This window comes from Etheostoma spectabile, chromosome 10 (assembly GCF_008692095.1).
Source record: "Etheostoma spectabile isolate EspeVRDwgs_2016 chromosome 10, UIUC_Espe_1.0, whole genome shotgun sequence".
NCBI lineage: Eukaryota > Metazoa > Chordata > Actinopteri > Perciformes > Percidae > Etheostoma > Etheostoma spectabile.
This window is the reverse complement of record NC_045742.1, coordinates 25,939,869-25,951,244: the sequence shown is the minus strand read 5'-3', so window position 1 is coordinate 25,951,244 and position 11,376 is coordinate 25,939,869. Positions and strand designations below refer to the sequence as shown.

Here is an 11,376-nt window from a genome sequence, read left to right as displayed (position 1 = left end):
GTGTGTGTGTGTGTGTGTGTGTGTGTGTGTGTGTGTGTGTGTGTGTGTGTAGTGTCCCATAAGGAAGGAATCAAGACATAAAAATGGCCCTTTCTGTGAGAAACCCTTCAGTACAACAACACACACTCATCTCTCCATGAGAGCGCAGCCATCCCTGCAGATAATGAGCCCTGAACGTTGTTAGCACAACATGCAGCGCTGCACACACCACGCACACCATACATCATTATTATTAACTTTATTCATGTTTTTATCTCCAGCGTCAACTTTCACTTTATGTGAAATACCCTTTGTTCTAATTTTATAATAAATGGGAACACCACCCAAAGAGAACTGATGCCTGGACCTAAGAGCTTTTGCCATGCGATCCATACCGAGGCTTATGGGATAGCTTCAAGTGTGTTTGCAGAGACATGAGTGGAAACCAGAACTTATGTGGTTTACTTCCACCGGCCCCGCCCATGAGTTCCAGTTCGGCCCAAAAACCTTACATTGTGTTGACATCACAGGTTTTGAAATGCTTTCCTCGGCTAGAAGGAAGTTTTTCCAAATATAAAAAAGTTTTTGGATTAAAAATTCAGAATAGTCATGACCGACCTCGTTTGCAGTTTGAGGTGTCCTGGCAGCAGTTTTACGGCCGTCTCTTTTACAATGATGGTCTGTGGGGGAAATCCTTTCTGGGCCACGGGTTAGGGTTATGGCGTTTTTCCACTGCTGGTAACGGCTCGCCTCGGCTCGGCTCGGCACGGCTCGGCTCGCCTCGGCCCATTCTATGTTCGTTTTCCATTGCAATTTGCGTAAAGCCTGAGCGTGGCTGGTCACTATAGCAACGCGTGATGACGTAATTTTCAGCGCGACTCACAACAGCACGTCGGCTACTCGCCGCGGCCAGAAGAAATGTTTTGTTTCAAAAGAACTGAAGGAAGCAAAAAAAATCACCGCTAAAAAACGGAGTTTGGGAATTCTGACGGAGTTCAGACGTCGACATGACGGTTGTTCGCGCGACACAACAGGGTAAGTTAAGTTTCCTGGTAATTTAGCTAACATCTGCATGTGTTCAGCGTCGCAGTCAGTATTTACTAGACGCTATATGTACATGAACTTTAGCAACATGATTACACACCAACAGACTGATGTGGACTGTTTGTGTTTCAGAGCATTCACGCTTTGTAAAATCGCCGCCGCAGAACGTCTGGTGGGCGATGTCGCCCGGTGAGATCTCTGGTTCTGACCTACTGGGCTTCGTATATCTGTATGAGAGTCACGACAGTCTTATGACAACGACTGGGATGCATCTGGGACAGCAGAGCCAGGGGGACACTGTCAAGGGTGCAGAGGAAGAAGACCGGACGTACGGGAGGTTTGATGCGTACTTGAAAACTAAATAAAAACTTTTGTTATATATATATATATTGTCTTGTTTTTTAAAGTAACAGTGTGCAATATTGGAAACGACATGAAGCCGCTAGTAGCCCGAACAGTTGAAGTGAGAATAGTGCAGAGAGTGTATAATCTGTCGGTGTCCGGCTAGATTTGTTTTAAATGTCCCGTTTGTTCTGGACACACACTCCGCACTCTTGTTTATTAACAACGCGGTCATGAGTGACGATTCTCTCCGACCAACCAGCGGTCTGCAGGTAACCACGTCACCTTTTGGTATCGCCTCGGCTCGCTTGGAACCTCGACTGAGGTAGTACTAAAAAAAGTACCTGGTAGCAGGTCCCAGGGACTTTTTTTTGTAATGGAAAACCAAAAAAAGCGAGTAGAGCCGTGGCGAGTCGAGTAGATACCACGCAGTGGAAAACCGCCATTAGTGGCCACTACAACAAATTAGCGGAAAGGCTGAATAAAATGGGACCTGTAGCTTTTTGGTAATTCTTTTTTGGAACAAAGAAACTGTCGTTTAACCGGTTGAATCACAAAAAGGTTTTAACAGAGTTCTCTAACAGCTATTTATAGTACACACTCATTTACCTTGCAATATGAAACACATTTCCTCATTTTTAAATCAACCTTAGCAGAGATTACACAGAGTTACATGCGGAACAATAGCCAGCCAATGACAGGCGATGTCAAGGCCACGGCTCTCTGTCGCAAAATCCCTCTTATCTATCAGCTGTTTTGGAACAAATAGGTGTAAAAATGCTAATTTTATAGACTTGAAAGATGACAAATTAGCATGCGTAGCTATAGAGAAAAAGATGTAAAACAATGAATAGATTTTTCTGAACACTCCAAAGTGACTCTTTGTTTAACACAAACATAGTCAGCAGGAAGTCAGCCAGAGAAGGACTCTAACGCACACGCTCAACAGGCCTTGAAATGCAGGCAGGAGCCTGAAAAACTTTTATTAGAAGGAAAGGGTACAATATTGGATCTTAATATCAAGTTTTCTTACTAGATCCATGGGCTAAGGAAACCACTTCATCTGCAGAAAGTCCAAAAGAAAAACGCCTGTTTCACAGACAAGTTATTAAGTAGTTTGTATTGGTCACGTAACTTCTTGCAGGTTCAGTGCAAAAACACCACAGCAATCACATATGCAGTACCCTTTGATAAAGTGTGCTGCCAAATGTCCATTCTAGGGCTATGGAAAATGTGAATTGTCTCACATTTCACTTTGGTAACTAAAGTCAAATAAAAGGGATGTTGCGTTATACCTTTGTGCGCTACATGTTCCCAGGAACCGACCTCGGAAACCCAGTTTAAAAGGCACTTTATTAAAAAAAAAAAAACAGTTATACTGATCTAGACGACACACTGACAGGCTGTATCATCATTTAAGCACAGGAAATACCCTTGCCAACACTTTCACTTTAACTTTGAGTGTTTAGTTTGAGTAGAGTGGAAAAAGCAGGAAGAGTAACTTTGCACTTTTGTACTGCTGTGCCAGGCAAAATTAATCAATCCCCAAGTAATTAAATGAATCCATGTCCAGCTATACAGCCAGTGCTACATAAGGCCTCCAGTCTGCCAAAACCTTCCTCTTAAGAGCCAGGGATTGTTGTACCGAGCTTTAGCGAGAGAGCGAGAGAGAGAGAGAGAGAGAGAGAGAGAGAGAGAGAGACTGCTGTGTACAGCCCACCAAAGCACTCTTGGACAGCCATGGCGTTCAAGCCCAGCCAAGTATCATCAAAGTGCCGGTTTGGCAGCTGCCCTAAGGGAAGGCAGCCAAGGCCAAGAAAGGTTCTAAACCTGACACAACTACACAAGCAGAGGAAGGTGTTAAAGGCATGTCCGCCGGGAACGTTTCTCCAGCAGTATCATATCGGATGATTCTGCTTAACTTTCGTTTAACCATGCAGCCACACGGCGCAGGAAGTCTTCTTCACAGCAATGGAACAGGCCAATGCACCAAAGACGTATGTCTCCCCAGGGGTTAAAGTGGGATCTGGCAGGTGGGGGAACCCTAAAATCTGGGGAGGAGTGTGTGTGTGTGTGTGTGTGGGGGGGGGGGGGGGGGGGGGCTTTAAAGTTTCTTACTACTTTAAAGTCTTCATCCACTACACTGAAAACCCAACACCAGGAGCATTTGCCAGGAGTTGATTTCATCTATGTATAAATTCCAGGAACGTCTGTCTGTCTGTCTGTTATTCGCATATCTCTCAAACCGTTAATCTGATGGATTCCAGACTTGACAGGTGTCTTGCTACAGGCACAAGTGCAGTGCCAAGTCTGACGTTGTTTGGATTAGAAATGCAAAAGATTTTGTTAAATGTATATCGTAAAAGAAGCACACGGGGCTTTAGCCGCTCTAGCCGCTAGCAGCTTAGCTGTGGGAGCTAAAATGTGAAATACACCTCAGACCCACAAAAATGTGCAAAGTAGCACTACTCTGGACTAGGGCTGGGCAATATATCGATATTATATTGATATTGTGATATGAGACTAGATATCGTCTTCAACTTGGGATATTGTAATATCATGATTTGACATAAGTGTTGTCTTTTCCTGGTTTTAAAGGCTGCATTACAGTAAATTGATGGGATTTTCTGAACTTACCAGACTGTTCTAGCTGTTCTAATATTTGCATTTTCCCCACTTAGTCACTATGTTCACAGTACTGAAGATTATTTATCTTAAAATCTAAGTGTGAAAATATTTTGTCAAAGCATCAGTTGTCAACACTATAATATTGCCACAACATCGATATTGAGGTATTTGCTCAAGAATATTGTGATATCTGATTTTCTTCTTATCGCCCAGCCCTACTTTGGATTGTCTTTGACTTCGAATAAACAAACTACAATTCCCACATTTCAGGACATTTCAGAATCCCACACATGCAAAGCCCAACCAGCTCCAGACCACAAGTGGCAGACAGAGCGTGATGCCACTTATAGACAGGCTATGTATCTAATAAAGCGAGCCGTATCTGTATGTATGTATATGTCTGTGTTTGGGGGGAAGGTGACCTGCACATCACACGCAGAACGCTTTATAACAGCGGGGGGGGGAGGGGGAGGTGGGTGGTGTTACAGCCTTTGACTCTTTTTCTGCTATTGGATTAAATTGCCGGGAGAGCTGGCAGAAGATAACGTAATCTCAGAGACTGTTCCTTCACAGCGCTGTGTGATGCGAGAAAATCTCAAAGCTGAACCAGGCAGACACATCAGTTTTACGTCAAAAACTATACGTCAGACGAATTACAAATGAGTTTTTGAGCACAACATATTAATTCTGTCGGAGTTGAAGCACAACAGCATTACATCATTTTCATAGATACACCACTTATTTAACCAGTGTTACATTCACGTCAAAGATATTTATTGGTGTTCAGGAGGCAGACGCATTTAAACAGGCTTTCTGTTAGGTGTAACCCATGGTGAAAGACAAATCTGCAAAAATCTGTTAACTAATTATCTTAAATGTCATCAGTATACTGAGCGTGTTCCTAACCTGGGATTTTCTCCATGGATTTACACCTTCTCTTCATGATTGCATAGGCGTGTAGCCACCTTCACCCACACAGCATAATATTGTCTATAGTGTATTGGTTTGTCTATATGATCAACCTCTGAGGTCCAGGTTGTTTGCATACGGGTTAATGCTATGGGAATATCACCATTGAGAGCATCCTTTCCAGCTGCGTAACTGTGTGGTACGGGAGCTGCACTGCCTCCACCCAGAAGACCCTGCAGGGCATAGTGAAGGCTGCTGGGCGGATCAATGCTGTCCCACTCCACTCGCTCCTGGATGTATACCAAACCAAACCCACCTCACCCACAAAGCAATCAGCATTGTGGGTGACCTCAGCCACCGCTCACACAGCATCTTCAGCCTCCCAACTGATTCCCCGGGCTTTCAGTAAGCTCATCACCCTCCACTCTCTCCCTCCCCTCCCCTCTGCCCCCAAGAACTCTGGAATCTAAAACCCCCCATCAGGATCAGCACCGGCCACTGTAAAAAAGAAGATGCTCAGGAACTCTTTGTCTTCTTTTGCACATTTTCAATATCTTTTTCAATACTGTTTGGTTTTGCCTTACATTTGCATTATTTAGAAATGTATTACTGAATTGTACATATTACTTGTTTTTCATAATTGTATAATTTTTTTATCTTTTTTGTCTTCATTTGTAGAAATTCCTTTTATTTTCCATTATACTTGTCGTACGTGTCCTTATTGCACCGTGGGTGAGAGAGAAACCTCTTTTCAATTGCTCTGTATATCTGGCACATATTGCAAAATTGGCACTAAAGTTGACTTGACCTGACTTATGGAGTATGGAAAAACAATGCATAAATAGATTGTTTTAATCTAGTCGCGAGATGATGTAGTTTAGTCCATGAGATCAATGTATAGATTGATGATTAAAGTATCTTTTTATTAAATACATAATGCATGCTGCATGACATCTTCTACCACTAAGGCTCCTACTTACTGTCACTACTACTGCTTCTACTAATACAACTTGCACCACTTGTGATAATAATAGACACATGGACAGACAGAAAGACTGCTAGGTAGCCTACATACACCCTTACATACATACTGTCTGAAGCCATTAAGATGGATTGTCTTAAAGGTTGCAGGCAGAGTTATGTAGTCCAGAAAAGAAAGAAAAAAAACACAGCACTCACCACTTTGTCCTCCTGCAGCCCAGCCAGCCATCCATGTGTAATGAAAAGAAAGACAGGGAGAATGTGAGCAAAGATGATATCTGAAAGCATGGCAATGATCCTACAGCCCAACCAGTAACAAACACTGTCATACAGAGATATTTCACTTTCCAATAACGTTACTGAACCGAAAAGAATAAGCCACAACTCTAAAATATAAGTAAAGATTTTAAATTAAATGAATGTCTGTTTATTCAGTATCTATTGCTGAAGGATGTACCACAATGGTGATTGAGCTCATGGCCCACTGATTAAGCCCTAGCATTCATAGTATTACAAACTGGGTGTCCATGGCTACATTGGTCCACCTGAGAAGGAAGGCTGCAGTTACGCAACATAATCGCTCATCAACGCACTAGTCTGTAAAGCGGCGTACTGTTTTTAACAGTACGGCTAATGTTGTGAGTGTGAGTAATGGATACTATGGTCAAACAAAGAAAAGAGCGATCCCTACAGACAATAAAATTGTGAAAAGTGAAATCCAAAACCACACATGCAATTACTGCTCCTCGACATAAGCACCACCAAAGACAAGGAAACAGAGAACTTCAAGATTGTATCCTTAAGTCGAAATGGTTAAACAATGTCTTAACAACTAATGAAATTGTTAACTATTGGTAGGAGACCAGATGCAAATCACAGTCTCCGGTGCCAGGGTCACACACTTTGTACGGAAAACTATCCACCCTAAGACTTTTTTGTTTCCGCCTCTGCTACTGAGAGGGCTTATACATCTACTTTTTTGGGTTCGGACTTTCAAACTATTCAGTTTGATCCAAACCAAAACTACAGGTTTGAAACCAAAATACGTAGTTGCGGTCTTGTTCAAACTTTCTAGTGTGAAAGCATTTTTTGGATGGTTTGGAGTTTTGGCCTAAATACAGGAAGCTCTGGTTGGCTCTCTTCATGTTATAAGCCCGGGGGAAGTAGCTCAGTGCTTAGTGTGTAAGCTACATGTGAGAGGGTGTGATGGTGAATGCGCTCAGAGCAGACCGTTGTCTATTAGAGCGGAGAATAAATCTGCAGTTTACTTGTTAAGTGGTAGAAAATGTACAGTGTAGGTTTCAGTTTGTCTCTGAATTAATACTACAGCTCCTCAACAACGCAACAAAACATAAGAGCCACGGTAGCACAGGGAGAGCAGCGGCCGGCTGGAAAAACCTCCGACAGGACTGAGAGGATACGAGAGGACGGGGATGCCTGTCTACAAACCAATCAGTAACAAGGACGGTGAGACACAGCTCACGTATGTGATGACAACTGGACGTAGCTTTGTCATGTAGCCTATAGTTCTTAAGTACATTTACATAACTGCAATGTGAAACCCGAATTTACCGGATCAAATGTATACAATTTAACAAAACCATGAGCCTCGGTCGGGACCTTGGTTCGGACTTTCAGGTGTAAAATCCCCGTAAGAGTTGACGGCTATTATTCACTCAACAGCAAGAAGTCTCTTGGCAAGAAAACACACTTCTTTGTTTCTTTCGAAGAGCAGGATGAGAAGATTGATGCCACTTTCATGTTTTAAGTACACAGCATGAGCCAGGTGGAGATTAGCCTATGGCTTAGCGAGAGATTTGAAACAGGGGTCAACAACTAGCCTGTTTCTCTCTAAAGTTCCCACATATGCCTACCAATACCTGTAAAGCTCACTAATGAACACTTTCTACCAAGTTTAACAAATATACAAAGAGAAATGTAAAAAGGACAAGCAGAGCCAGAGTGCGGCAAATAGTCTAGCTTAGCATAGCGGCTAAAAGCAGAGGAAAACAGCTAGCTCTGTCCTAACTTAAAAAATATACCCATCACATCGGTAGCTCAAGTTTTAACACGTTCACAAACTGAAATGTTAAAACAATTTCTTGCCAAACTTAACTTTATTCTACCATCCATGTTAGGTTTGTGTTTGAACTCTAAGAGAGCCAGGGTGGCTATTTCCACTTGCACCCAAAGCTAAGCTAGGCTAACTGGCTCTAGCTCCTCAATCGTTGCATGGACATGACAGCAGTATCAGGAGTATATTTCATGAAATGTTAAACTGCTTTAAGTGCTTGGACAAACCATTTGTCTTGTAGTGTCAATGTCAAATGCCCAGACTATATTATTTACCATTATTTATTGCAATTTCCCTTCTCACTCCTCTACACAAGAAAAGTAACATTATGAACACTGCAAAGACACACTGCTGCCATTATGCAATGACAAAAGTATCATATTAAAGAATATGATGAGTCTCTTGTTTGTTTGATTGTGTGTTTGTCTTTGTCTGTTTCTGTGTGTCTTGTTTGTGAGCTGCAGACATCGTTCGTGATAGTGTGTAGTGTACTTTTCTGTATGTTGTCATCTGGACCAACGTGTGTGTGTGTGTGTGTGTGTTTGTGTGTGTTTTTGTGTGTGTGTGTGTGTGTGTGTGTGTGTGTGTGTCTGTGCAAAATCCACCTTTCAAAGACCTTCTCCCACTGAATGCAGCAGCCACCCACCCCAACACACCACCCAGGACCCCACAGTTCAACTCTCCCCATGTCAGGTAGTAACTAATTAGGATGTACTTTGTGTGCGTATGTGTGTGTGTGTGTGTGTGTGTGTGTGTGTGTCCAATCACACACACTTACCCCCTGCTGTGTGCGTATAGGGCACCTCCGGACCCCTGAGAGACTGGGACAGAGTGGGAGACCACCCCCTTCGTCCACAGCTCAGTCTAATGCCCAATTAACCTTTACAAGCTCCTGCCTGGTTCACACACACACAACACACACACATAAACGCATGCAGGCGTAGATTACATTCACACACATGGGTGAAGGCCCACATAAAAACGTGGTAACACACAAAGGATGGGTGTTGATATCAGTACAAATCCAGAGCATACATACCATCACCTCCACCTGAGTTCTAACACCTGAGGCCCGGCTATGCTATGGATTGGAAACAGCTGCATGTGCCTGGTGCAGATTTGGATCCCATGATGGGTATAAACTTTATGCTGTCCCGCAAACAAACAATCTTTGAGGTAGAAGACTGCTGGAAACAGGACCCAACACATAATCTTTTCATTAAGAAGAAAAAAACAGTTGGTTCAAACCACTTGGCATAACTGTTATAATGTTTAAATGAACAAGATAGATTATAACTTGCGGGAAATAGGAAAAAGTTAAAAGGACAAGTAGTATGCTTTATATTCCTTCTAATACTCCATTTTAATTAGTTAACAGTCAATATTGTTTATTTATTTATTCAGTTTAGGGCTGTCAAAATTAATGTGATAATAATGACTAAACGCAAAGCCCCCCTTTTTACGCCACTACATTTTTTTTGATTTGCGATAACCACTCAAGCATTCTGTGACTCGGGCCTCGGGCCGCGCCGTAGTTTGGGAGATCAGGAAGCAATGCAGCAATAACGTTGGGAATTTGAATGGTTTTCCACTACTGTAAAGTGCTCCATGATAACATCCAGAGGAAGATTTTGGGCCACTATGGGACAGCCTGAAAATCTCACAACTCGATGGGCCATAACTTCACGTTGGGCCAGAATCCTGATTGGACCAGAGGAGTGTTTATTCCTAGAAACCAACACTCCAAATGTTCCTTTTTCTTTCTTTAAATGTGCTTTTCTCATCTTTTACACACTAACCGGGGGCGGCTGTGGCTCAGTGGTAGAGTGGTTGCCTGCCAATTGGAAGGTTGGTGGTTCGATCCCTGCCCCTGCAGTCATTGTCGAAGTGTCCTTGGGCAAGACACTGAACTCCGAGTTGCCCCCGGTGCTGCGCATCGGAGTGTGAATGTGTGTGAATGTTTATCTGATGAGCAGGTGGCACCTTGTACGGCAGCCCCGGCCACAGTGTATGAATGTGTGTGAATGGTGAATGTTACCTGTAGATGTAAAAGCGCTTTGAGCAGTTGTTAAGACTGGAAAAGCGCTATATAAATACAGCACATTTACATTTAACCGAGCAGACACACACTCACACGTGCCATTTTGTATAGCCTCGCCAGCCGTCACATGAGGGTGTAACACAGCTTCACAACTGTGCTCTTTTGTCGCTAACCTGTGTTTTGAAGAGCTAACCGGCTAACTCATAGCCGCCTGGGGTTGCTACGCAGCGCCACAATCCGCCATCTTGCCTCTTAGGGCATTTTCACACCTTTAGTTTGTTTGCTTTGGTCCCAATCAGTTGGCGAGTTTAGTAAACTTGGAGTGTTTGGTTTCCCAACTGGTAATATCCAAGCGTATCATAACATTACATTAAAAATCAGGCAAGAACGTCAAGCCCTCTTATTAGCCGCATATGTCTGGGGAGCAAGAAAGTAAATACAGGAAGAAGGTCCTGTGCTCTGGACTAGCTGGACTAGAAGACCAGCTCATTTCATTGAAAGGATCAGACATTGTTTGGTGAGAGACATTACTACATCTGCTCTGGTCCCCAAGACTTTGCTCTGCTCTGCCGCCGTCTGTCTCCAACTTTATCAGCAGCTGGTTTGACCACAGAGATACGAGACACGACGACGAGCTTGACCGCAGTCGATTTCTTTGAGAGAAACACTGCAAAATGCAACAGTTTGCTGCTCTGCTGCAAACACACCTGAATACAGGAGACATTAGCCCTGATTGCTAAGCTACCTGACTACAGGAGACAATAGCTCAAACTGCTAAGCTCCGTGACTACATGAGACATTAGCTCAGACTGCTAAGCTCCCTGACTACAGGAGGCGTTAGCTCAGACTGCTAAGCTACCTGACTACAAGAGACATTAGCTTAGACTGCTAAGCTACCTGAGTACAGTAGACATTCGCTCAGACTGCTAAACACAACTAACTACAGGAGAAATTAGCCCAGAAATTAGCCCAGAACCACAGTTCATATGTATGCATGAACTGTGGTGGTCCACTACACTGTAGGCTATATTCAACATCACTGATGAGTTTTGATCAATAGAATGTAGAAAACATTACACTTCACAATGTTTTGTATCCATAACATGATTGAGTTATTTCAATTTAGCAGTAAAAGCAGCAGCCTATCGACGTCAATCCTACATTTTTCAACTTGGGAGCAAAACGTGCTTCTTGGGGGAAACAGTTCCCATGAGCCCTGTTCATGCTCATTAAACAACTGGACAGTGAGGTCAAGTGTTGTCGTGTCCGGTGCTAAGTCCCAGATGTGAAAGCCCATAAAAAACCATGACGTATTATCGAAAAGGCAGCCATAAAAACATATTTTAATTGCAGAGTTAGAGTTAAACAGATGAAAAGA

General features: G+C 43.0%; 1 protein-coding gene across 5 annotated transcripts in view; it reads right to left on the bottom strand.

The window, feature by feature from the left end:
- rims1a (regulating synaptic membrane exocytosis 1a) overlaps positions 1 to 11,376 on the bottom strand; it is a gene marked incomplete at its 5' end in the record, with an annotated part of 176,268 nt that overhangs the window by 162,854 nt on the left and 2,038 nt on the right. For all 5 annotated transcript variants that reach the window (XM_032528451.1, XM_032528452.1, XM_032528453.1 and 2 more), the window contains 1 exon segment: positions 6,082 to 6,093. In XM_032528451.1, coding sequence (XP_032384342.1) covers positions 6,082 to 6,093 — 12 coding nt within the window.